Source organism: Patagioenas fasciata, chromosome 1 (genome assembly GCF_037038585.1).
Source record: "Patagioenas fasciata isolate bPatFas1 chromosome 1, bPatFas1.hap1, whole genome shotgun sequence".
NCBI lineage: Eukaryota > Metazoa > Chordata > Aves > Columbiformes > Columbidae > Patagioenas > Patagioenas fasciata.
Genome location: NC_092520.1, coordinates 169,208,531 through 169,235,417, shown reverse-complemented (window position 1 = coordinate 169,235,417; position 26,887 = coordinate 169,208,531). Strand labels below are relative to the sequence as shown.

The window sequence follows — 26,887 nt, the reverse complement described above, 5'->3', positions numbered from 1 at the left end:
GGAGGGCTGGTGAGTTAACTATGAGCTAACCCAAATCCAGGCAAGGTGGTGAAACACTAAGATTAAGAAGGCTGCCAGAAGAAGTGGTGCACTAATGGCGATTTATTCCCCTCGACCTGATGCATTAATGCTTATTTCCTGGCCACAACAAGCTGCAAAGTATAAATCAAATCGTCTCCTTCTCTAAACGTAGATTGGAAGAAACACTGAAGCTTCACTTCAGTTCGGAGCAGAGGTATTTGTCAAAACGTGTGTAACTCCTTGCCAATACATCAATACATGAGGGAACGCAAATCTATTCACAGACAAAGCAAGAGCAGGAAGAAAACTTACAAAGATAATCTGTCAGCATACTGGAACAATGGTCCAGTGGCTAAAAGAAGCAACAAGATTGGTTTTCTGTTTGCACAGACAATTGCCAAATAGATAAAAACTGGCTCTAAAAGTCTTGTATATAAAACCATAAATCTTCTAACAAGATAAACTGCAGCCGCATCACTCTCAGGTAATAATGAATGATATCTGGGTGCTCTAGTTCTCATTCATATTAACATATATATATAACCATAAACAAATCTGGAAGAAAAGCTTAGTTGTGTATAGCAATGCGGGGAGGGCTTCGAGATACAATAATCATGCATCATGAACCGTATCCTACAGGAACTTTCTGATCTTTGCCATACAAGTGACATTTCCCAGTGAGAAGTCACATCACTGCTGATATCCTCAGTCGACAGGCAAAAGGAATGCACAGGCTGAACCAGTAATAGCTTTTCAGCTGCAGAAATGATTTTTCTTCGAAGGTCAAGTTGTGCTGCTGTGTCAGTGTAGATAAGACAGCGTAGCACCCATGTCTTCACCAGAAAAAACATTTCAGTCATCAGTGGCAAGACCTTTGTCCTGCTCTGGTCAACACAAGTTTGGCTGCTGACTTCACTGGCGTCAGACTTTCACTGTGAGACACTAGTTGACGTTTTTACTGACTCTGGATGGCTGTGCAACCTCCATAACACATGCAAGCTAAGATGAGTGTGTTTGCTGCTTCATTGGTTTGGGTTTTTTTGTTCGTTTGTCTGTTTGGGTTTTGTTTTTTAAATATCATTCATGGACTTGATTTATAAAAGACAATATGTTTTCCCCATGCAATGGGAACACAAAAATCAAACAAATGTTTTCAGATGGACCTCCAAGGCAATTCTGAAGGTGCTAAAAGAAGAGCTGGCCAGCTCTCAAGGAAAATATGAAGAAAAAAATCACGAAAAGAAGTCTACAGTCTTAAGTAGGATGTTCTTTTAGTTACTCTGGAGTATCTATCAGTGTGTATCTATGTGTCACGCGGGCCTTTAAATAGTATCAACACAATGCCCATACTGATGACATAATGCAAAAATAACAACTGTATCTTGCTTTTTCATGTTTACAAGTGGCTTTATCAAGCTACAGGATCAGGTCCTTACAAGGAAGTTTCTAGTCTGTTCTAGAAAACAACTATTATTGTCTGTGCGAAGCTTTTCCAATGGTTCCCTTGCCACATCCTGAAACAAAACCAACCATGGGAAACTGGCAGCAATTAACAAAAGATCTCAAGGGTCATAGAGGACTGCAGCTATGCATATTAGTAGAAATACAAGACACTGGCATGGTTTTGTCATACTATGATGCAAGTCGGGGAAGAAAACAGACAGAAAATTAAGAAATTTTTTCTAATTGAAAATTACAGGTAGTGAACTCTGTAACTCTGTAAGTCATTTAGAAGGGACATACCCCAAGATGAGAAATAGCACTATAAACTCTGGGAAATAGAGACACTTATAAAATCAAAGAAAGTTAAAAAGGGCATTTATTTGCATGCAGCAGCATCCCTGATATAATACACTTCTACATCTGTATGTATCTATGAGCACAGAATTTTGTGGAGAAAGGATTCCAAGACTGTAGGTGTTTACAGACAAAACCACCTCATCCACTCACATGAAAAGGCTGTGTCTATATTAGCAAACAGTGCAGAGCAATAGGAAAGAACCTATAGACTGATACAGTGTTCAGACCATCCACAGCTGGAAAGTTTCACTTCTAACTGGCTCTAGTCTGGTCCTATGGACTCTGTGAGCACCCAGAGCACATTTTCCTGTTTAGATTCACCTGAAAGAAATCTAATGAAAACACTCCAATTCACTTTAAAAATGCATTCCTAGTCTGACCTAGAAGTCATGCATATATATATGCAAAGTGTCCTATGTCAGATTAAAATCCCACATATTGAGTACACAGAGTGCGATGCCAAGCTTACAGAAGCACAGAAAAAAATAGGTTGGAAGGGACCTTTAGAGGTCATCTAGTCTAACCCCCTGCTCAAAGCAAAGCCAGCTTCAAAGTCTGATCAGGTTGCTCAGTGTTTTCTACTGTTGAGTGTTGACTGTCTCCAACGTTGGAGATTCCAGTTCCACAGACTCTTTGGGCAGCCCTGCTTTGGCTGCAAGCCCCAGCAGCCACTGCTTAACATGTCTTGTGAATTTTTTTTCTTTCTCTCAATCAGAATTTCACTTGCTACAACTTGTGGCAGCCACTTCTTTTCCTTTGGCTGAGTACCTGTAGGAAGAGCCTGACTCCACATTTTCTGAGTCTAACTTAGCCTTTTCTGAGTACAAACTCACTTGTCTTAGTCTTTCCCTGGACTTGTGTCATGCTAAATGAACCACCTTAGTGGGGCTTCCCAGGACTCCCCAGTTTGTTAATACCTCTCTGGTACTGGTGGCATGAAGCTAGACACAGTATTTTAAGTACAGCCTCTTACTACAAAGCAGAGGGTAATAATCTCTTCCCTCGGCCCACTGGCTTTGCTTTTGCTGGTGCAGTCCTGTGCGTGGTTAGTCTTCATCATCATACTTGCTGTCTAGTAAGACATCCAGCTTCTTTTCTGCAGAGCTGCATTCAGCTGCTCAGTGCCCATTTTGTGTTATTTTGTGGAAATTTTGTATCCCAGGTGCAGGACTTTGCCCTTCCTTCTGCCATCCCACCACCTCTCTGCAAACCCAGTGACACCACAGTCCTGCAGCTGTGCGGACTTCCACATCCTCCCAGCACACCTGCTGGTAAAGACACTTTTGCCCCACACTGTGACATTGATCCCATCTGTCCCTAGCAGCCCCCATTTCTTGAAAAGGGCCCTGTGGTCACAGAGTCCAAAGTGCTGCCATCATACAAGGTGCACGGACAGGTGCGTGGGATGCAGCCACCCCTGCCCAGATTTTCCCCCTTGAATGGCAGGATCGAGAACTCTGCTTGAGCTCCATCCCTTCACATGGGATCACTGAGCCCTGTAGTCATCCTTAATCTGCTGAAGTATTACTAGTGTCCACATGAAAGAGAAGCAAAGGCTGATGACTGGCCAGGCCTTACCAGCCTCTGTGATGTCCTGGATCTAGGCCCCAGGGAAGCAGAAAACCTTGGAAATCATCAGGTCTGGTCAGCAGATGGATGTCTCCATTCCCTGCATCAGGGAGTCTTCAGTCCCCGTTACCCATCGCTTCCTCTCAGTGGCACTCCTTATGAGTAGTTGATCAGGCACAGCTGGCCCAAACACCTCTCTTGCCAGAACTCACTCCACCTCTCCCATTTCCAGGGACTACATGTTTTATTAAACCTGTATTATTACCCTCACATATTTGTGTTACGGAGGACAACACCAAGTATGGTAATATCTTTCCATTAACTTCACTGAAAGAAACTGAGACTGGACAGGAAACACTATAGTTCTGAGTAGTGATGCCTTCTCAAAGTGAAAAAAATAGATGTAAGCAGCATGCACACAGCTGCTTATTCACATGGCAAAAAAGCAACAAAGCAAATATTGCTTAAACTGTTAAAAAAAAAAAAAACTTATGTTCATATGCACATTAAAACCAAAATACATATACAGAATGCTCTGCAGAACCAGGGAAGCTGATTACTTGTCCATATCATGATGCATGCTGTTAATATTGAGTGTGTGCACAGACCTTTAATGCCAGACTTCACAGATCTTGCTGCGGTCAGGAACAAAGCCAAAGCCATAAAATGTAACACCCGATTTTCAGGAGAGATGGGAATGTGGAAGAGAGTTTAGGAAATTCTCCTATGAGTATGCATTTGAATCTCTCCAGGGAACATTTTCTACAGCCTCCAGGCATTGGGATGTGGCACGAGGGCATTTCTTCATCTCCAGGTCAACCCAGTGTAGCCAAGACTGCTAAGCCTATCCCTTTGCTTCAGACATACATGGGAGGAAACTCCTCCTTCTGTCACTGGACTATACAAGAGAGGGGAGGGAAAGAGAAGGGAAAAAAACCCAAAATACACCACCCTCTTCTGTCCACCATTTTAGAGAGAGAAAAGGAATTCATCAGCTGCTCTCCTATCCGACATCCAAATGGAAAAGGCACAGACCAGGCTGTTTCTTCCCTGCATTAGACATGAGAGGAAGCAGGATAGGAAGAAGGCAGGAAGCAGCCAGCAAAAGGTAAGAAGAGATGCTGAACTTCCCCATGTCCTAATGCTGTTGCATTTGAATCTGAATTCGTAGAAACCTACAACCCAGCTGTGGAAAAAGGACTTTGGGAAAGCTGGGGTGGGAGGGAAGGACAGCTTTCTCAGCAGAAGTACGTGTTTTTGCCATGTTTTGTATTTGCATGCTTCATCCAAAGTGTTACACAACATGAAGCTTTATATAGCGACACGAGAACACACGCTCCCCACACATCCAGGGAAAAACCCCAACCACACCAAAATCTGTTCCAATCAAAAAACCTCACCCAAGCCTAACAGGACCTGAATGTGTGCTGCTGACGAGTTACCACCACAACCACAACAAAATCATGCATTAGAAAATACTTCTTGCTTAGCTGCGAGAGAGCAGCTTTCCCAGGACGACTCTGTGTAATTCCATGCCCTAAATCCACTAACGTTTGCCAGATAGCAACGGCTGCTGCAGGATTCCTTTGGCAAACACTGGACTTCAGACTTTTCTCTTTCTCAATACGCTGCGATTTCCTGTGAAGCAGAGAAATCATCTGTACTACAAAGAAGTGCAGTACTAACACTTTCAGAAGTAAATAACTTTATAAAAACATATAGCATAGAGGGAAATAAAATACTTGGGCAGAGAAATTCCCGAGCAGAGAGGGATTAGAAAAACGTTTTGATAAACGTATGCTGTCAAAGCTTATACTTTTTTTACTTAGTGCAAAAAATATTAGGTAACTGCTGTTCCTAGAAAGAATGGAATTCTGTTGCCAACAGCTGTAGCTTTTTGTACGAATTATAATACTGTATTAGAAGATTTATGTCCCCGACAAAGGCACAAAGTTATCCAAACTAGGGCAAAAAAACAAGAATAACCTTTTCCCGATGAAACAAACTCACATTATTTTCGTTAACTCTTACTACGGCAGAAGTTTTGATCTTCAAAACCAGAAACTCATGCTGCGGTTGATGTTTATAATGACTAAGTCTTGCAGCGCCACTCCGCACAGGGTGAACTGTTTTATTACAGGTTCTTACACAAGCAGGAAACACACCCTATCATCTTGAAATCAATTAAAGTCATTTGTATTTACCTCCAAAAGCACATGACTAAATTTTCTTCTTGACAGTCTGGGGTTTTACGACAATGCTTTCCCCACCTTAATAAAAGGTTTCCCCAAAGCTGTGCCCATCTGACAGATCCATACAAGAGAGGAGAGAAGTGCCCCTGGGCAAAAGGCTGTCTGTCCTGTGCATAAAGTAAACAAGATAGGGGAAGGAATCTTGGGTCTCTTTGCTGCAATTACACAGATGCAAGTGGCCCTACCTGCTGTATGTCACTCTCCTGATTCCCATGGAAAAACTATTCCTCATGCTCTGCGGGATTAGAGTCTTCTATGTTCCTTGGAACTACAGTAGATAAGAGTATACAGAACTATTATTTTTAAGTCAAACTGATTTTCAGCAATAAAACTCAGGATATCACAGGTTTTAAAGTTCATTTATTTGCAAGCAGCCAAACAGCATACTGAATCCTGAGCCAATTTACTCTATGCCGCCCCATGAACATGACACCAAGTTACACAACTTGGGAAGCAATAAATGCATTGCCTTGGAAGAATTTCCCCAAAGGCTCCTGATGAGTCACTGTCAGTGTCTTGTTTAGGTCTCAGACTTTGGCTTCCTTATTGTAGCCGCTTGGTCCACCAGCTCATATTTACAGTACATCACCAAAGATGTTTTTATTTCTGTCCTTCTGAAATTCCTGTTTACTTGGTTCAGCTGGTTTTAGGTTTTCTGGGTTTTGTTTGTTTGTTTTGTTTTGTTTACTAGGAAAGAAAATAAATTAAAAGCTTCTTAACAATTACAGGTGTGATTTATTTTAAAAGGGAAACAACAAACTATATTTCTTAGCCAAAGCAAAGATAGAAAGGCTGATCACTTTGAACAAAATGCAGAATCCAAAGGCCTACAAAGCAAAATCACTGTGCATATGCCACATTTTTACATTCAGATAGGGAAAACCTAATAGTCTACTTCTACTGACTTTTAAAATCCTACATGTATTCAGTGAAAAGTGGAAGACTATAAAATAAAACTTTTCTTCAAGGAACAACTTGCCCACAGCCCTTAGTCCTGCAAAAGATCTGCAAAAACTGAGGATATTTTGCTTGATTAAACAGAATATTAACTGAGTATAAGCAAGTGAACAGCAGGCATGCAATTTCCGTAAGTATGCATGACTCAAAGGACAAAAAGATTTTAAAATCTGGGGTCATAACATCAATTTTAAAAGTTTCAGGGCCTAAAGGAAGGTAGTATATTTGCGGCAAGCGTTTTTCACTACAAATGGATTATTTAAAAGAAATTGCCACAATTGCAGAAGTTATCTAGCATGGTACTAAAGAACACATTTAATTTTAAGTATCCTTATAGTTTTATTAAAGCCAATGGCTTTTTTTCATGCTTAAGGCCAAGCATATGCTCAAGTACTCTGCCGAGACAAAAGCTTACAAGTTTGTTGTTGAGAATGCAAAACAAGCCTTTTCATCCCAAACCACATTTTCTTGCATATAACCAGCACTGATGATGCTGCTATAGTTTCCAATTCATTCCAGGGTGCACTTGGCATTTATTAGGGCACAGATGGGGCTCTCTTTCTTTGGCTTCTAAAGAACACGTTGAAATATTAAAACAAGCTTGGCTACCTGCCTCTCATCCTGTTCTTATAGTCTATATTGCCACAGTAAAAATATCAGTAACCTTTGATCTAATCTGGAAGCCTTTTCTAACTTGCACACAAAATTTGGCAATAGTCTTATCAAGTACAGTCAGCCCACTCGAAACCAGAGAACCTGATATGCATAAACGCAGCATTAGTCACAAGTGATCAGGAACAGGAACAAGCAATACACAAAACAATCAAAAGAAAAAAAAAATCGGAAACAATTTTTCTAGTAACAAACTATGTGATCCTGACCGTACTTGATGGCTGCATGGGTGTTTCTGGAACTGGAAGGATTATTCAACTGCTTAACCAGCAATTAGCAAAAAACCCTGGCTGATTTGTAAGGCAAATAAAGAGCATTAGCATGACAGGATCTGTCATAACAGTGAGCAAGGTTTTTTCCAACATACCCAGTGCCGCAAGTTTGCACTGTGCTGAGAACTTACGGTGTTTTCCCCTATGGGCAGCACAGGATATTTATTTCCCAAATTCTGAAAATTATTTACCCATTTCCGAGCAAGCATAAAGCAACCTCCACAGAGACCCAATAGAAAAACAAACTGTCGCAATATTCCATTTAAAATGTCCTAAGGTAAGATAATGTCAGATTTGTCCAGCAGATCTTGACAAAACGTTCTTAAATGTGCAGCTGACTGGGATGCAGGTGCACATGACTGTCAACGGGTCTTAGTCACCCATCTTCACAGGCTTTCAGTCTCACACAAAGCACACTGACACTGGAAAAATCACACATCACATGCACCAAAATACATATGACCAAACTCAAACGAGGTAAGGGGGTGGGATGAGGGGCTTGGAGAAAGGTTAATTTAATCTGACTGCTTGGAAATGGTGTTGAGAGTTGGGGTTGTTCAACCTGGAGAAAGGAAGGCTCCAGGGAGACCTTATTGCAGCCTTTCAGTACTTAAAAGGGGCCTATAACAAAAATGGGGACAGACTTTTTAGTAAGGCCTCTTGCAATAGGACAAGGGGTAATGGTTTTAAACTAAAGGAGGGGAGATTCAGGACAGACATAAGAAGAAAATTTTTTACAGTGAGGGTGTGAAACACTGGCCCAGGTTGCCCAGAGAGGTGGTAGATGCCCCATCCCTGGAGACATTCAGGGCCAGGCTGGACTGGGGCTCTGAGCAACCTGATCCAGTTGAAGATGTCCCTGCTCATTGCAGGGGGTTGGATTAGATGACCTTTGAAGGTCCCTTCCAACGCAAACTATTCTATGATTCTATGATACTCCCAAGTGAGGACTACTTCACTGTCTCACTGGTAACATGACATTAGCAGCCAGCGCATGCTGACAGAATCTAGGGCAAAAAATGTGCATTTTAAGCAGTGGTCTTGACTTCAAAACGGCTCAACAATTGCATGCATGGATTGGTAAAGAAATCACTTCTGAACAAACATCAAGTTCAGAAAACTAGTTTTTAGAAGTACACTTAAATGTCAGAAAGACAGAGATTTGACTAAATAAGATTATATAACTTCCATTAAATAGGTTAGCTCCTAAATTTGTTTTAAAACTAATCAATGGCTAGTAATTTTGGAAGTAATGATCCCAGACATTTGCACTCCAGTAAACATTATAAACTAAATAAATCTAAATCAGCACACAGTACTAAATCAAAATGACATTAAAATCATAATAAAAGTAAGTAAATAAAAATTCTGTCATTGTGAACAGTCCAGAAACAAACCACTGTAAAACACACATAAACAAAACAACAATCAGGTATGGATGGTGAAGAGACTGTTCTCCAGTTAGTCAAAACTAATTTTTGTAGTCCGTTCCCTTTGAGGTAATGGAGTCTAGGTCCTCCTACATCCTGGTCTCTCCTGCTGTCTCCCGGTCTTCTGAAACTCACCCCTGCTCACTCCCCAAACTTCGCAATACTTCCTGGCATTTGCTGGCTTCCAGGAAATTCAGGCTGTCCCCTTTTGCTGGTATCATGTTCCATATCTACATGACGCATAACCTGAAATTACTTGTACATCCAATACTTTCAAAATTACAGCTTGAGAACAAGCTTCAAAATATCAGCAACAACAATCCTGGCCTTACCTGCAGGATCTTGTACTGTCATTTCCTTACGCTTCACCATCAGCTTGTCTTTAACCCATGGGAACTCCTGTAAGGAATCCAAGAACACATCAAAAGCCCTGGGTCCTCTGGTGGGGAGAATATCAAGGAGCATCATGGTTTTCCTCTGACTGGTGGTTTGGGCTTTTATTTCTTGAACATGACTGTCTGTGAGGATCCCTTCTTGGTAGAGATACTGAATAACAATTCCATCCACCAGCACCTCTGTGCAGAGCTCCAGGCGCAGGGAGCGTAAAAGCTGCTTGTCTCTGGCATCCATCTGGCAACCTAGAGCATGAGAAAAGGAGTAGGGAAATGCATGAATATTATAACACTTCAACCTTTAACATCCAGAAATTATTTCTGAACATCCAGAAGTGATGTTTGATACCTGGCAATCTTTAGAATCACCAACCTGGGAAAACTATTAATGATCCCCAACATCTTTCGGCACAGATTTCACTGTCTCATGAGCTAAAATGCAGCCATTTCTGGGAAATATTAGACAGGAAGAGAACCTTTGGCATTGTGAAGACGAGTCCTTTGCTGGAATAAAAACCACGCCAAATAAACCTGCTCACTAACTGGTCAAGGTCCATGCTAAAGGCAGCTAGAGCATTTGCCAGTCCTTAAGAGACTCTACCCCCAAAAACTTGGAGAGATGTCCCACCTGACACCTGTTACAAATGCCACTGCTACTGTTGCTGTTGTAGTAGTGCAGATGCACCAGGCAGCAGGGACAGATTCAGCAGGTAGCTCTGGCCTACATGATCCACGTTAATTTTAGGAGGGGTAGAAATGCACCTTACGCATGCCTCTGACTCATCCTGGAAGGCTGCTATGGAACTCAGCTGATGTGATGATGAGAAACTTCCACCCAATTTCCATATCATTTTTTTCCACCTTCTATTTACAGGCATTTGTTCTGCCAAAACTGTTCTTTAGCTCAGTAGCTGTTCTCCTTCCCTGGTATTTACCCTTCTAACGTGTTCACAGGAAGCTATCCGATTCCCTTTGCTAGCTTCCATTTCACTTGACTAGCACTCTGACTAGACAAAAGCTGGAAAAGATGCATTTTATAGCCACACTACAGAAGAAAAATCAAAGTCCAGAGAAACCAAACAGCTCGTCCAAGATCATACTGGGAGTCCATGCCAGATCTATGAAACAAATCAAGATGTCTAGTCCTTAATGACAAACATATCTCTATGCCCATTAATGTCACTTGAAAAGGAAAATGACAGTGACAATTAAATATTTTCTCATGACCAAATAGACTAAATAATGAAGTAAAAAAAAAAAATACAACAAACCTGCAGCAGGTGTTGAGTGTGATTACCAAGCAATTTTCTGATAATTAAACTAGAAGCTCCTGTTCTAACAGCTGGACCTTGCGGAAATTGTGCGTTATTCAGTTTGAGGATATAAGCAGAGGGAAAGATTTTCAAAGCTGTTGTAAGGAACCTGCTAAAGTCTTTATATCATCAGACGTGCCTGCTGACTTCCGAGGCCCCAGTAAAGGCTGGTTGGTTGGCCTGGTTGTTAAAATCTAGGGCAGGCAATCAACAGAACATATAGACATATAAAATGGCATCTTGGACAGAGTGCAAGAGCTTAGGACCGTGAGAGAGACTGAAAAATCCTGTCTGTGATACTCTCTGATAAAGCCACTTTCTGAAAATGCTTCCCCCGAGTGCTGAAAGCATTGCTGGATGGTACCTTCCCAGGAGGACTCCATCTTTCCTGGGTTACCCAGTAAGTTTCTCATATACTGAGGTGAATTTTGAGGTGCCTACCTTCTGTCTGGGGGTCACCTGGGAATCAAACAACAGCTATCCTGGTACATATCCTTAAAAAATGCTAGCTTGCTAAGCATAGCTCAATCATCAAACTCCATCATGGAGTGAGATGATAGTGCAAGCAAGGAGATGGAAAAGGAGCAGGCAAGAAAGAGAATCGGATTTCCCCAGCTGATGTTAAGGACACTAATTTTGGACAGGTGAAGCTGACAGGCACTACCTTTACACTACTGGGAGCGATCACGGGACTAAAGCAAAACCAGATAAAATTCAGGCAGCAGATCCCCGACATTTCTCCCTTCCCGAATTCCCTGACAGCGCCTGAGCTCATGTAGCGCTTGCAAAGTTCATGGCAAGCACTTAGCAGCAGCTCTGAGGGTGTTAGCTCAACCCACGCAGAAAACTGTTTCAGATACTACAAAGCTCTTGTGCTTCACATTCTGCACAGGCCACTGCGAGTCCCTGTCCAGGAGCGCCCTTGTCCACATGCCAGATGAGGAACGTGGACTTCTCCAGTCACTGAAGAGCACTTGATGAGTTCCACTTCTTCACGACCAAATTGGTCAACACTTTTGAAAAATAAGGCCTTTTCAAACCAGCTCGGTTTGCACCTTTGCGCACTGAAAAATGCTTATCGAGGCATGAATCTGAAGGAGGAATTTCTGCTGAAAAAGGCCTTTGGCTTCCTGACTGCAGAGTGAGCACGATTGAGGCTATAGCGCCCTTAACACCAAGGTCACTGGCCCAGTAAACTTCCAGGAAGGGGCACATTGATTTTTAAGGTCTTTTTAAAGATTAAGTACTTCTTTGTGTGTGTTTACTGTGAGAAGGAAACATCTGAGTCAGGAACTAGGCAGTCTGATATGGAAATGGTATCAGGATTGTCGTGCGTAACAGTGTGCGGTCAGCTTAGTGCAACATAAAATTACTCTAAATTAATTTTAATCACAGACTATATCTAGAGATCCATAGTAAGCTCTAAAATCAATTTTCTCTAGTTACATTGGTGCTAAAGGGAAAGGAAGAAGATGAGACGTCTCTTTACCCAAAAGATGACGTGGGTCAAAGCTTCCCCAGATACTTCTAAAAATGCACCTTTTCCACTGGAGACTCAAATTTTAAGAAATACACGCCATGTCCTGCTGAATGAGAACAGTCCTTGACTCATCACCACATCAACGCAGGCAGGTTTGCATTTTTCTGTATCTGACACAGAATCTGTCCAAGAATGGGGATAAAATTTTTGAAAGCCTTGACCCCAAAAAGACCCCTTCTGATCCTAAAAGGAACATTTGCTTAGTTCTTGGCTAGAAACACTTTCGCATTTTACCAAACACCAACTGCAGCGGGCTGCTTATGACTCTGAGTACGTTCCCATGTGCCTGCTTAGCTAAGAACCAGGTCTACCCTGCCTATTCCATGCGTGATTTTGGCTATTCACAGCATACCTAAAGGTTAAAAATCTCCCCCCCGCACCCCACCCCAAAGGAAAAAAAAAAAAAAAAAAAAGTGAAGTTTTGCTCCCTGTATGCGAGGTCTGGGAGCTGTTGCTCCAGCCGCAGTCAGGGGCGGGCCTGCAGCACCCTAACCCCGAGCCTCTCGCCGCGGCTCCAGCCCGGCAGGCAGCAGCACCCCAGCCTCCCTCCCTCCCCTCCGCCCTCCCTCCGGTCACGGCTCCTGGCCCGCCCCGCGGAAGCCCGTCCCCCGCCCTGGCCCCGCAGCGCCGGGGGGCGGCCGGCGCCGAACGGGCCTTCGGCAGCGCCGCCGCCTTTGCTCCCGCCTTCCCCTCGGCCGCGCCCGGAGTGGGGAGCCGGGCCGGGCCGAGCGGGGCCGCCGGCACCGCACCGCGGAGAGGGCGGGAGAGCGGGCGGGGCGGCGAGCGCTATGAGGGGGCAGCCCCCTCCGCCCTCGCCCCGTACTTACAGCAGGGAAGTGGGAAACTACACAGGGCGCCTCGGCGCCCGCGGAGCCTGCGCGGGGAGCACCATCTTTGTTGAAGGCAAGAGAGCTTCGCCGGAAGCCGCCGCCCTGCCGCGGGCCGGCCGAGGAAGGGCCGCCGCTGCCGGCCCTGCTGAGGGCGGGAGTGGGGGTGCCGCGGCCGCCATGTCAGCTGTGGGCAGCGGGGTAGGGGAGCCCCGGGACGCACGGCTGCGTCCCGCCCGCCTCCCGGCCGGGAAGGTGGGCCTCGGGGCGGGGGACGCGTGGGGTGGCGGGGGGCACATCTGCTGTGGGGCTGTGGTTTGGGGAAGTGGGGAGCCGGCCCCCGTCGGCGGCGGGGCGGGCTGGAGCGCCCGGCTGTGGCGAGCTTTGCCCAGCGAGGGGAAACAGCCCCGGGCGGGGCTGCCGGCAGGCGCGGAGCTGGGGAACGGCGGAGGGAGAGAAGCGGCCGCGGAGCCGCAGCCCCCCCCCACGGCGGGGTCCCCTCCGCGCCCCGGGGTCGCTGCCGGTACCGTGCGGGAAGGTTCCTTCCGCGGAGCTCGGAGGAGCTGCTGCGCGCCCGGTCTCGGAGCGGTGGGGTGATTTTTAGAAAGTGGGGGATTTGTATCTAAAATTAAATTAGAAATGACAAAAATGGCGTTTTCGTGACATTAGAAACAGCTGATCTCTAAGGATACTCGTTCCTATTTGCAAGTATGTGCTAAGCCAAACTTGATCCAGATGCTGGCATCATCATATCGAACAAACAGCAAGTTTATATTGAATACTGTATATTTTTAGCTTCATTACATTCATCTGAACAGCCTAAAAACGAAGAAACTTTCATAGATGAAAACCATTTAGTAAGATCCAGCCTGTATCTACCACATTTCAAGCGCTGTGCACGTTCTCATAGTTTTATTCATCAATTACTGAATATGAAAACATTTCTTTTGCATAATTTTATATCAATATTTGAAATGAAAGTACCATGGAAGAAGGAAAACTGTGGTTCGTAGAGCTATAAAAATGAGGCGCTGTCATTTCCTATCGCATCTCATCGAAGAACTTTTTTTCCATCTTCGCATAGGTGTCAGGTGTCACACGAGCTTGAGCAGTGTCAGCCCTTTTCCTTCGTGTTTGAACCGCAATAGCCATGAAAGAAAGAAAGAAAAAAATAACGATACTAAAAAAGGACCCTGCAGAGCTGGGACGCACTGCCTTGAAGCTGCAGGCAACCACAGTGAGCTGGCTGTGGTCTGCTCGCCTTTCCCTCTGGAAAAGCGGGAAAGGTGGTCAGTGCAGCTGCTGCTAGAAATGTTGCCACCGCGTGAATCCCATTTGTACGTCAGTTTTGACTAATCGTACAGGTTTAAGGGTATTCGGAAGGTTTGCGGGCATGTGGGAGATGGCTATGGAAATTTTTACGTGCCTTTCCTAGATAGCGTACCCAGGAAATATTTGCCATGGAAAAATGGAACTGAAAGTATTATTGGTAGAGCTCACATGCTGTGCATATGCTTAACATGATATTTATCTACAAGCTTTTGCATAAAGTTACACACTTAGACGTGCTCAGAAATCTTAAATCCTTGTACTTTCCTGTGGCTGAAAGCAAAGTTGAGAATTTATGTGGACGTGGGATGTAAATCACAGCCTTAAACGCAAAGTTTCTTTGCTGGATTTAAGAAATGTTAAAAAAATTATATACATTTATTATGTGGCCAGCTTCTGCAGAGGTGCTACTTATTTGGCAATTTTAAATAAATATTTTGCTTTAATTTATGTAATGCTTTTATCTAGGATTATTTCCAGACAATAACTTTATTTTAATTTATTTTGAATTGCTTTTAAGTAACTGATAGATAATATTCCAGTACATCTGTTAAACCAAGGTAAATGTTTGGGGTTTTTTTTTTGGTCTCAGGCACACATGTTAGTCTTCTAGGAACACAGACTTAATTTAAATACTCCTATGGGTTGTTTCAGAATGATGCATTAACATATTTACTATGACCTTGACAACACTGGAAACCGCACAAGTAAGACATCAGTAACTCTAAGACAAGGAGCATGCTGCTGTTGTAGCCAAAGTGCAGCTGAGGTGGTTTTAAATTTTCATGTCATGCATAGTTTGTAATACCGGTTGTGAGAAGATACATTTGTAAGCAACACAAACCAGCACCAGCGAGCAGAGAACACCGCAAACCATCTATACGATCATTCCTCAGCACAGCACTGTACAGCTACTGAAAGTTTCCTTTCTTAGCCTGTTTCTGATTGCCAGCTTTTTTTCAGTCATGATCTAAGGAACTGTATTGTATCTGGAATTGGAGTGACCAAACTTGGCGACTTAAAATATCCCATCATTGTAATCCTGACAGCTGCATTTAATTGCGGATAATGTGCCTATATTTTAAAATAGAAAATGAGGACAAGCAGTTACATCACTTGCATTTACTGTATCTTTTTGCCAGATGAGGCAATCAGGATTATTTATTTTATACTGTCCAAGGTCATTTTAGGAAGTTAGCAAAACATATGGATGTGCACGGAGCAACTCAGCATCCTGCTCCAGTAAATGGTAGCAGTTGCAGAGCCAGCATTTAGTCATGTCTTTGCGTGCAGTCTAAACAGAAATGCGAAGAAGGAAAGCAATGAAAGGAAAGAGATAAACCAAGGAGGGAAGAGGATGACAGCAGAGGTCCAAGTCTGATTAGAGGAAAAATCTGGTGTTTGCTTTTCCTTCCACTAGTTCATAACTAGGGCCACAGATTCACTAGTGGAAACTGTAAATGCACTGCTGGTGTTTTGGGTTCATCTTTAGCAGTGTGTCCCAGGTGTTGATTATACTCAGCAGTTACAGAATAAGGATGCACACAGGTCATACTTTAAGTCCAAGGAGAGGAGCCCTTAAACTTTTAACTTCTGTTTGGGTTCAGCCCTGACCAAATTTCTTCCAGTTCTGGTCCAAGTTCAACAAAACTTCACAAGGATGGATCGGTTCTGTTCCAGTTTTAGGGGACATTTAAAATAAATAAATAAATAGATAGATAAATAAATAAATGAGCCAGTTTGTGTTCAGCTCAGCTCCCCACTAACTTTGTTCAAAACTGGCCAAGTAGATTATAAAAGTATTTCCTAGACTTTGTACATCAGCGTACCACAGTCAATCCCACACCTCTTTATCATCGGACTTTTAGACTTGTAACCTTGTTCTCTCTGGTTCTGTGGATTGAGGAATCACTGGTGGTCATCAGGCTGTGCTTTTGAGGAGTGCTGAATTCAGGGTAGCAAGTCCAAATCCATGGAAACCAAGCTGAGCAGCATCTCTTCTGACAATGCTGTTCTCCTTACATGTGGCTTATTCCAGGTCAGAATACCGGATTTTTGAATTTATCATACACTTTTTTAAAGTTCACTTAAAAGTCACAAATCTTTTTAGAAACTCTGTACAAAGTATAATGAGATTTAAAAAAAAAAAAAAGTTTTTGAGAGGATCCTTTACGCTAATTGGAGTCAAGCTGTATCCTTGCATGTATGTGTTTTCTTTGTTTTCTACAGACTAATTTGTTTCTGCTGATAACAAGAGCCAAAATGTGTTTTTAAAACTAGTGCAAGCAGATTTAATCTATTAGGACTATGCTGTTTTCAATTGTCTGTAGGACAGCATTCCAACTTCAAGGACAAAAGAAAAGAAATATGAGCCTCTAGATTTGTTTATTAAAAACATCTAATTGGTTAAATCTCTCACAAAACCTCTGAAATGAAGATGGGAAAAAAAAATAAAAAAGAAATATATATTATATGATTGCGTGGCATTTTTAGAAAGAAGAGCACAGAAAGCATTTCTGAATGCGATGCATCTCAAACACACTGTTAAAATATGTCAAGATGGCCCAGACTCGGTGGCCTGAAGACCAGATGAGAGTCTTGCAAGCCATTGCCATCCACTGTTGTCCCAGGAAATAATCCCTTTCTCCGTCTCCTCTTCCTCCTCACCCTGGCCCTTGTTGCACTCCCCTTGGCAAGCGTGGCCCTCCCTGATGCCAACCTCCAGGTCTCCTGCGCCAGCGACCCAAAACATGGCTGATGCCAAGGAAGGTCAAGGTTTTGGTAGGGAAAGGCTGCCCAGCTTGTAGAGCAGGCTCAGCCTGTGCTGTGCTGGGTGCTGGCAGGGTTTGGGGACACAGGACTGGAGATCAGAAGGGGGTGTCACTCTTCGGGTGGCATTTGCTACTCTGAAAGTGATTCTGTGTCGCTCCTGAGAAAAGATGACGGGCAGGACTGAAGTGCATCGCTGAAGGGGATCAGCCCCTGGGCTGCAGCCTGGTTTATTCTGATACTTCATAACTTCCCATTCACCTAAATAATAAAGGCTTTAAATTAAATGCAGTTTGAAGAGAGCAATAGATATCAAATGTGACACATCATGAACTTTCTTTAAAGTATTTTTTTATTAAAAGGCATGTCCAGCATGTATGTAAAATATAGCACAGAAAGTTTCAAAACATCTTTAACCATGGGGTTTGAAGTGACCCTGTAGTGTCTATACATTTACCTTTGTTTCAATAATAAAAATGTGTTTATTAGCAGTAGTGCAATGAAAGAATTCTTACTGCTGTTTACTTTGATACAATATCTCTAGCCAAAAGTTGAATGCAGAATAGTTATAACAAAAGAAGCAGGCATCAAATGCAAAACTTCTGTATTTATTCTAGAACAACAAAAAAATCTCAGTAATGAATTGTAATGAAAAACCTGCAGTTAATATTTGCAAAATGTGACTCGGTATTTCTCAGAATTTATAGTCAATTTTCTTTAAATATGTGAATTAATGTAGTTCTCTGTTTGTTTTTGAAGTTTAATGTAAAGATGCTTTGAGGAGACAGCTGAAATAGTGCAAGCTTCTAAATATTTATTCCAGACTTACAGAACTATTTTTTAAATGTAAAGCAACCATTTTAATAATGTGAGAACAAAGAAAATTCACAAATTAGCCTGAAAATCAAACATTGACAAACGAGTAAAAGGAATTTCAGATTCAAGTCTGAAACCCTTTTACAAAACCAACTTCTTTTGCTTGCAAATTGCAGCCTGAGAAATGGTTGTCTAGAATTTTCGAAAGAAGACTGGAAGGTTTGTTTTATTTAGGAGGAGAATAACTACTGCTTTTTGTGATCTTTCTTTCCCAGGCTTTGAACTGGACAAACTCATATACAATACCTATGTTTTTAAAGGTTCTTACTTTCAGGCTAAGCTTTTCAGGAGCTAGTAATGATTCATGGAAAGTTTTTACAGGTAGCCTAGCAAGAGATTTGCCACTGCTTATACTTTTTCCATACGTCTTGTTTTCAAACAAAAAATACCCTTCTGTTGAAAATCCCCTTGCTCTGTTTTTCTCCCTTTCAAAATGAAGCCTGTCCCATGCCTGGTTACAGTGGGCACTGCATCTTCCATCCAGGGAGTTAAAAGAAACGTGAATTTCCAGAAAACAGTTATTGCAGTTATTCCAAAGTGCTTCAGCTCACAAAGGAGCTGTGATGCCACTTCCACTGTAATCTAGTTAGACCAGAATCTCACTTTCCTAACTTATTTTCTTCTTTATAGCAATGTAGCCAAAGGTATTACCATCCTGGCCTCTGAAGTTCCTATCAATATTAATTGAAATATAAGTGACTTTTCACCCCATACTGATAAATTACAAAATGTTAAGTCCACTGTCCACTTTATGGCTGGGTAAATCACAGCCAGTATAGGCTCAGTCCTGTTTGATATTGCTCTTCCTAAAAGAAAATGAACCAGCTAAAATGCCCATAAACAGTAACAGTTAATCCACAACTTACTCTGCCCTCCAGACTGTGTCAAGTAGCAGCATGCTAGGCAAGAAAAAAAGCAGATGTATGATGTGTAAGATAGGTGTTCAGAGCAACCCCTCACATTTGGAGATTCCCCCTGAGACAAATTGAGGATGGGTACAAAGATTCAGCTGAACAGATCCCATTTCAGGGCTGCAACCTGAAGAGAGACAACTAAATTGTAACCAAACATTTTGAAAAGGCATTTTACAGCCTTCAGGTATCAGTCTTACAACAGTTTCTGCTAGAATTCTTATTATCAAGCCTGATCCAAAAAACTTCAGTGAAGTCAAAAGAGTTTGGACTGGGCTTTGAATCTTTTCCCACTTTTAATGTACTTCTGCATTTACAATTTGTTAACTGACTGCACCAAATTGCAGTCCTCACCTATGAAACATCAGTTATATGGAAGAATTTGACTGGAAACAAAAGGATTAACTTATATAAACCCTGCTTGCCAATAAAAGAAAAAAAATTAAGGCAGGCACATTGAATTTGGGGATTTTTTTAAAAGTATTTCGTTCTTCGCAGCACTCAGCACTGAACTTCTCCTGGGTATTATCAGTTTGAACTTTTTCCTATTAAATGTCAGCTTGTTTCTTACGTTAATGTGAATGGCTTTTGCTCTTGCATTTTTTTTTACTCCTTAATATCATATAAAGTAATGACATTATTTCATTATTTTGGTATTTCAGTTACTGGAGAGTTAATTGCTCCAACTCTGGAAGAAAACAAAACAAAACACAGGTGCAAGCCTCCTTTTTTTTCTTTTTTTTTTTTTTTTTTTTAAATGAGATTGAAGTAGAATGAAATCCACAGTTTATCTGGGAGATTAAACACCATCATTGCGATGATATATTTTATTACCTAGACTTTCTCAGAGACACTGGCTACTTCAAAGCCCTCTAGATAAACACAATTAATCCCTACCCCCCTCATGGCAACCCTGGCATGGAGTCTGACTGAATTTGCTGTAAGTTTGGTTTTTTTCTGAAGTTTAGTTTTCTAGCCAGACTTTGTTTATATGTGGTTTCAGACTGTGCTGATACTAGTTACTCCCAGGACCTTAAAGCTTTACCATAATAAAACACCTTTCAGCATCATGCTAGTCCTAACGGTTATTTGATCCACCTTGTGAGAAGTGGCACCTCTCCTAGGAGCTGCTGGTTTTTCTGTGTTCTTTCCCTTCAGTCCCTTCTCAAACACCAAAAGCCAGACAGATCATTCCATCCTCAGCAACCACAATAGTTTCTCATCTGGGCAGCTGTATTTTTACTTCACTTCCAGTGTGTCCCCTGTCTAAGCCAGCAGATAAGGACCAGCGATGGTTGGCACCGATGCCCTTCACAGCCCCTGGCAGCACCAACTCTGCCTCCAGAATTCTTTGATCTTCAGCCTGTTGGAGAAATTACCGAATTTCAGCAATACTGTGGCGAGCTGCAATGTTGTTGTAAAGCGAGCTCAGACCTTGGTGATCTGAAGTTCTGTGTTGGTGGAATGTTGTTTCCAGGCGTTTTCAGCCATGCTAAGGTCTTAGCAAAATACTGAGACCTGCTGAAGTTAACACTAATAAAGAAGTGGTTTTCAGGAGCTAGGCTGAGATACCAAAGTAGCTTGTCATCTCCACTTCCTTTGCATACACAACACTAACCAGCTCAGACCTTTCAAGTAATTTCTAGTTATTCTATTTGGAAATTTGATGGTTTATGTACTTGAAGTTTTATTTCTTTCTGTATTTTTTTTTAAATAAAATTTCTTCTTTTAACAGAAAAGTTTCTTCTAATTATTGAGAATCAGTACTGCAAGTTCTAGAATCCTTCAAGACACTATTTCCTCCAGCAGTCAATATGACACTTAGATTTTTTTTTTTTTTTAATGACGGAAAAGTCAGTGGAAGTTTTATTTTCCTTTATTTTAAATGACTGTTAGACACGACACCCTTGTCTGAAGATATCCCTTCCCATTTCCATCATGTGTTTTGGCTTAAGAACAAAGCCCTGACACCACTCGGCTTACTTTCCACTAGATCCTAAGCTTAGAGCCAAAGGAAAAATCCATAGGAATTTTATCAGGAGTACAATAAAAAGCTATTGAATAGAACTTGTAGGTAAATAAAGATTTTCTACTATCTTTAACAAGGTCATTTACCTACAGCAACACTTGGCTAAGACACAAGAGGTGGCTAAGATACAGGAATTCATGCAACTACAGAACCCTGTCCTTCCTATTGTATGTAGATTCTGTTTTCTTAAGGTGATGAGACTTAATAAGAGTCGCAGACTCTGAAGCTCCACAGTTTTTAGTGAGGAGTAAGTTCCGGATTGTTTTAAGATATAAAAATAAACCTCTCTGCCCCCATATTCTAGTGAACATTTTTTCCTTCTCACTAATAAAATATATATTGTTTATCTAGAATGTGGTTACATAAAACATAATTAGGACAATACTGATGAGACCAGATTAAAATAAAATGATTTCTAATGCACTGGGCGCAGCTGCTTGGTTACATTCCCGCTCTACCCACCCATCTTGTACTTGCACCATTTTCTGTCTCTGATGATGATACTAGCAGCAGGGAAATACCCATACAACTAAAGGGAGATCTAGGTCACACTTCTGCTAGGTTTAGTGCTAAACTAAATATAGTCACCAATTCCATTTTCATCATTCATCTTGCAGTTATATTTCATTATTTTTTACAAGCATCACCTTTTAGGATTGTGGGAGTATCAGTTTTCCTTTAATTAAAATGAAGAGGTTTTCAGCAACTAACATTGCCGAATAATCTGAAACCTCAAGACTCAAAAAATGAAAACCCAAACCCAAACCAATGCATGGGGTGAAAAAAAAAAAGCATAGGATTAAAGTCCTTATAATGATTTTTGGTTGACTCATGGGTGTTGAACCTGTGAAACTGGCTTCACTGAACGCTCTGTACTAGCAATTCAAGATGACATATATCAGTTAGAGGTAATTTTGGGAATCTGAATGGCCGGCAATTTAAAAGCCAGTGCTGTGAACAAGCCACAACAACATTCATAAAGTACAAAAAAAAAAAAAAAAAAGAAGAAGAAAAAGGCACTGAACTTAAAAAATAAAATGTTTGGGCAACATGGCCATGCTTGAAAATTCCCAGGGTCTACATGCAAGATTTTTGCACTGCTATAATCTAATCATGTGCTATCCTTGATTTTTTTTGTACCAGAACAAGTCATTCCTCTGTGCTGCCTTAGAATAGAAGCCAAACTTTCAGCAAGCTACAGTGTGGTTTAGTTTTACTAGTGCAATGCATCAGCCCCGGGGCTGGCATCCTAATGAGGACAAGAACTATGCTTTCATACAAAGAGGACTAGTTCCCCCTCCAGTCTGTTCAAAATATTGTTCACTGCTTCCAGCACACCATAGCTACAGACTCTACTTTTCCTCACAATAACTAATACAAATGATATGAAATATTAGTTTGCTCCAGTTTTGGTGACTAGATTCCACATCACAGTACTAGTCCTAATTATTTCCAAAAATCACCACCTTTCCACTTTGCTAGCACTCCTTGTCTTCAGCCTGCCATTTGCCCTGATGCTTTGGAGAACCGCTAACAAAAAGCCCAGCGAGCTGCCCTGCGTCTGCCCCATGTCATTCCTCAGAACTTGGCTCTGCCAGGGGTTATACCTGGCCTGTGACTGCGTACAGTAGGCTGCCAGCAACGAGCCGTAAATAACTTCTTATTTGTACAATGCGGCTGTCTCTTTGCACCTCAAAACTCTTCTCTGTCTGATTGTTCCAGCTTTGGTATCTATTATTTTAAATCCCCAGGCCAGGGGCTAGCCTGGAGGGAACTTATTTTAAACGACCTTAATACAATGTTTCCCACTGGGCCCCTGTGTGTATCACAGCTACTTAGCTGTGGCTAAAAAAGCCCAGCAATAGGAGGTCAATGTAGCAGCACATTATTGTTTCCTAACTGTAACAGATGTTACTCCAAACAGCAACTATCTCATCTCAAGGTAGAGCTAGACAAGAACTGTAAGAAAAACAATTCATTAGAATTAAAAGTGTTCCCAGGAATACAGTTCTTTCAACGGGCACCACCCACAAGAAAAGCTCCTCAGTTTGAGGGTGGCAGATCCTAGCAAGGCAGATGACAAGCACAGAAGAACCGTGTGATTACAACACATACCTGGGATACAAGAGCTCTGCTGGGATGTGAACTGGAGGGTGGTTGCTATGTTATGTGAAAAACTTCCAACAATCTGCTACATGTTGGCAGGGCATGGCGGAAAAAAAATTACATAACAAAAGCTTTTGTTTTGTTTTCAGGAGAAAACTCCCCCTATTTCTATACTAAAGCGTGCGTAAAAAATGAGGAGAGAGAATTGAAGCTGTGGATAAGAAGGGAGAAAAGCCACTTTTTCCACAGAGGGAACAGCAACATATCAAGTATTTGCCATACCAAAGGACCATCTCCTCTGCCTCAGGTTCTTGGTGTCTTCCTTGGCACAACAGCCACGCTACTCATTTCTGCCAGCATGTTAATGACAAAACTGAGTGTGTAATGCTGAGAGTTCAGATGCAGCAAAATAAGCTGGTCAGTGCCCTAGAGTTTATGAGAAGGGATGCAACATCTTGACAGTACCACAGAGCACTTACACACAAGGAAAACTAGATTATTATTTTATATTGTTTCTATTTCAGCCTGGGCAGGGCTGGATTACAGCAAGTCTTGACAACCCTCCTTGTTCAAACACAGGCCTATTTGCTTTAATTAAAAAGTAAGCTAGAGAAAGAGTTAAAACTATGCGACTAGACTGAGAATAAATCTATGTCCTTGTTTCTCTGCTTAATGCTCTCCTATTACTCTCATCTGGGATATTTCTTCTATTAAATACTTAATACATAGACTGATGAATAGGTACTGAGGATCTTAGTCCCTTCTCATCTGGAAGACTGCTGTAACACAAAAAGCAACATTCTGTGCTAATACCTAACTATGGGAATTCAGCAGGCAGCCTCTAAACCACTAATCTGGATGTAATCCAGCTATACTTTTGAGCAGCACCACAAAGGCAGAGCAGGGGTATTCATCCTCACGAATACATGTGCATTTATTTGAGGATTAGCTGGGAAATGATACAGGTTCACAATATCACTGTTTCCTGAACAGCAGCAAATTCATACATACAAAGACTGGGAGATTGTTGTGCAATTTGATTTACTTTATTAAGTAATGGTCTCATACCTACAATGGCGAATTAAAAGGAAGAAAAAAAAAAAAAACAACCCAACCCCTTCAAAAAAAAAAGACCAAATCCACATTTCCCCACATTTTGGGAAACACTCTGAAGAAAACATTCTACACTGTAGAAGACAGCTCTAACTGCTGATATCCATGTTTTGACATTGGACCTCAGCTACTGCAAGTCTGCAGCATACAGTCCTAAAGCCTCAACCAAAAGAGGCTTAATAGTAATAACATGGATATATCACCACTGGGAAGATGTTAACATGTTAACAAAGATTCTGGGATACCAATCTGGTATAATCAGCAACATACTGGGTTCCAATGAAAGATGTGGCATTTTTCCTTAAGGTCAGCTTTTAGAGAATTTTGAAAAACAATGTTTTAAACTGATTACTTACAGTACTCTTTTGCTTGCAGAAAAGCACAAGAATGATAGTTCAATAAAAACTGAATAGATGATCACTTTTATGACTGGATTTGATTAGTTGCATAACTTTGCCAAGATTATCACAGTGTGATCCAGTTAAGCTTTCAGGATTATACGAACCCCAGCACCAAATTAATCTTGGAACCAGACAACTGAGATGCTTATGCACTCTCATCCGCCTCTGACCACTTCTGCAGTCTTTCCCAGCCCAACTGCTTCAATTAGTGTTTGACAGTGCAGTATTTTATGCCATTGACAAAGCAACACAATCTGGACAGATTCCTGGCTTCTCTCTCCTCACGAGAATAGCATGCCACCTTGCTGAACCCCCAAGGATGCAAGCTAGGATTAGTCTACATAAAGTCTCCCTTTGTGGTATCTGAAATAAAAACCTTTCCCCCAGAACTGCCACTGTTTTGATAGTGAATTCCATGCTGAGTTGTACAACTGGTTACTCAGTTCTTTGGCTGATTTTAAGAATTGCATTTAAAAGTTATTCTACATTAGAAGCATCCAGAAAATACATTTATACCTGGTATTGGTACTCTTTCAAGTACTCTTTTAGTCTTGTTGGTAATGGCAGCTCCCAGATCTGATTTGTACACTTATTTATAGTTATTCTGCAGTGGTGTTGCAGAGATGGTGCAGATGTATAGAGAGGTTTGTTCAGGTAAAGATGAACAGTTCCATTTGAAGGCGTTTCAGTTCTGTCCTTGCACATAAGAACATAGTACTCAATCAAATGTACAACACTGTTGAACTGTTTAAGTCTAGATCTGACACAAGTTATGGAGTCCAGTCTAAACTTGCCATCTTGATATTCTATACGTAGATTGGTCGGTCCTGCTGATGTTTTTACTGAAATAGTCAGTAGATACTCTGAATGGGAACTATCCCTAACCAAAAAGGTCCCTTCGGAGGCATCCTGTAATCTCTCTTTGGCTTCAGCAACAGTCATGTTGCCCCAGTACCACCCTGTTAAAAGAAAACAGAAAGAAGGGTTTTGTTTATTCCTGTTTGTTTGTTTTAAAAGCTGCTTTTTGGCTGATATATTTGTAATAACCCACTTCCTTTGTTGCTTGAAAGCTAAAGTCCCGCAGGCATTGTAAATTTTTATTTGCTATTTAAATTTATTTGCTTTACAATGCGTCTCGTTTTGACAGAGCCTTCCAGGTTACTGTTTATTTTCCTATCAGTGCATACACATGCACAAACTTTTCCACAGCGCCCTGCGAGGCTAACGCCTGGGCCGCCCGTAAGGTAGCAGAGACCCGTCCGGCGGCCCTGCGCTGCGCACACTCCGGGGAGAGAGCTGCGTCCGCGCGGCACGCTCTGGCAGCCTGCAAAAATCCCGCTTTTGGTAACTCTAGGTAGGCTGCTGTTGACATGAGCTTTGTCTGTCAGTCGGAAGCTGAGAGGAGCAAGAATATAACTTCGGCGGTGCGGCTGCGGTCCTAGCGGGAAGGCGATGAAGACAAAAGCCCTTCCCTCTGCCCTCGGCCAAGCCCGGCGTCCTGCGGGGCCGGGCGAGCCGCCGCCACGCCGCCGAGCGCAACGCAGGTACACGGACCGCGGGGATGCGGCGGCGCCGCCGCCCGCTCCCCACGCCGCGGCCGCCCTGGCCGGCGGCAGCGCCCGGCCCTCGATCCTGGGCTGCCGCCGGGACGCGGCGCTGCCGGTGCGGGCGGTGCTTTCGCTTCGGCCACCACCGCCACCGCCCCTTGCCGCCGCGGGGCCGCGACCCCGCAGAGCCAGGTGGCGACGGCGGCAAGCGTCGCCCCACCGCCCGCTTCTCCTCTAGGCCCGGCGGTGCTCCCCGCCGCGGTGCTCCCCGCCGCGGCGCTCCGCCTCCCCGGGCACCGCGGCTCAGCGGGCGGCGGCAAGCCGGACACACCGGCGAGCGCCGCCGCCCCGGGCGCTCCCACTTTCGGGACCCGCCGTCCGGGCTTACCTGCCCGCCGCAGCTCCTCCATAGCCACGGCCAACTGCGCCGCCTCACAGGATTCCTCGGCAGTAGGCACAGCTGCTTCGGGCTGTCCCCAGCGCGCCCGGGAGCCCTCCGCGCTCTCCAGGGACCCGGCGGAACGCAGGGTCATGGGGGGCGGCGGCGGCGGCAGGCGCGGCCCCGCTCGCACGCAGGTTGGGGGTTGCCCGCGGTAGAGGGCTCCACTCTGCCGCCGCCGCGGTGCTCAGCGTCGCGCCGGGTGCATGGCCCCGGTCCCCGCCTGCGAGCGGACAGAGAGCGTGGTTAGCGGCGAGCCCCGCGAGAGGCGCTCCCGACCCAGCCCGTGCGCTTCTGACTCTCCCGCTTCGGAACTTCCCAG

The 26,887-nt window shown here is 43.0% G+C and overlaps 1 protein-coding gene across 4 annotated transcripts in view; it reads right to left on the bottom strand.

Annotated features, from left to right (window-relative positions):
- SOCS2 (suppressor of cytokine signaling 2) overlaps nt 1-26,887 on the bottom strand; it is a 92,520-nt gene that overhangs the window by 64,141 nt on the left and 1,492 nt on the right. The window contains exons 1-2 of one of the 4 annotated variants that reach the window (XM_065837256.2): nt 26,515-26,801; nt 9,306-9,611 (exon numbers count right to left, since the gene is read on the bottom strand). In XM_065837256.2, coding sequence (XP_065693328.1) covers nt 9,306-9,611; nt 26,515-26,659 — 451 coding nt within the window. In that variant the 5' untranslated portion in view covers nt 26,660-26,801. Of the gene's footprint in view, nt 1-9,305; nt 9,612-12,167; nt 12,484-13,045; nt 13,218-23,972; nt 25,539-26,514; nt 26,802-26,887 lie in introns of those variants that run through there. The other 3 variants (XM_065837246.2, XM_071800044.1, XM_065837224.2) reach the window with 3 other exon arrangements.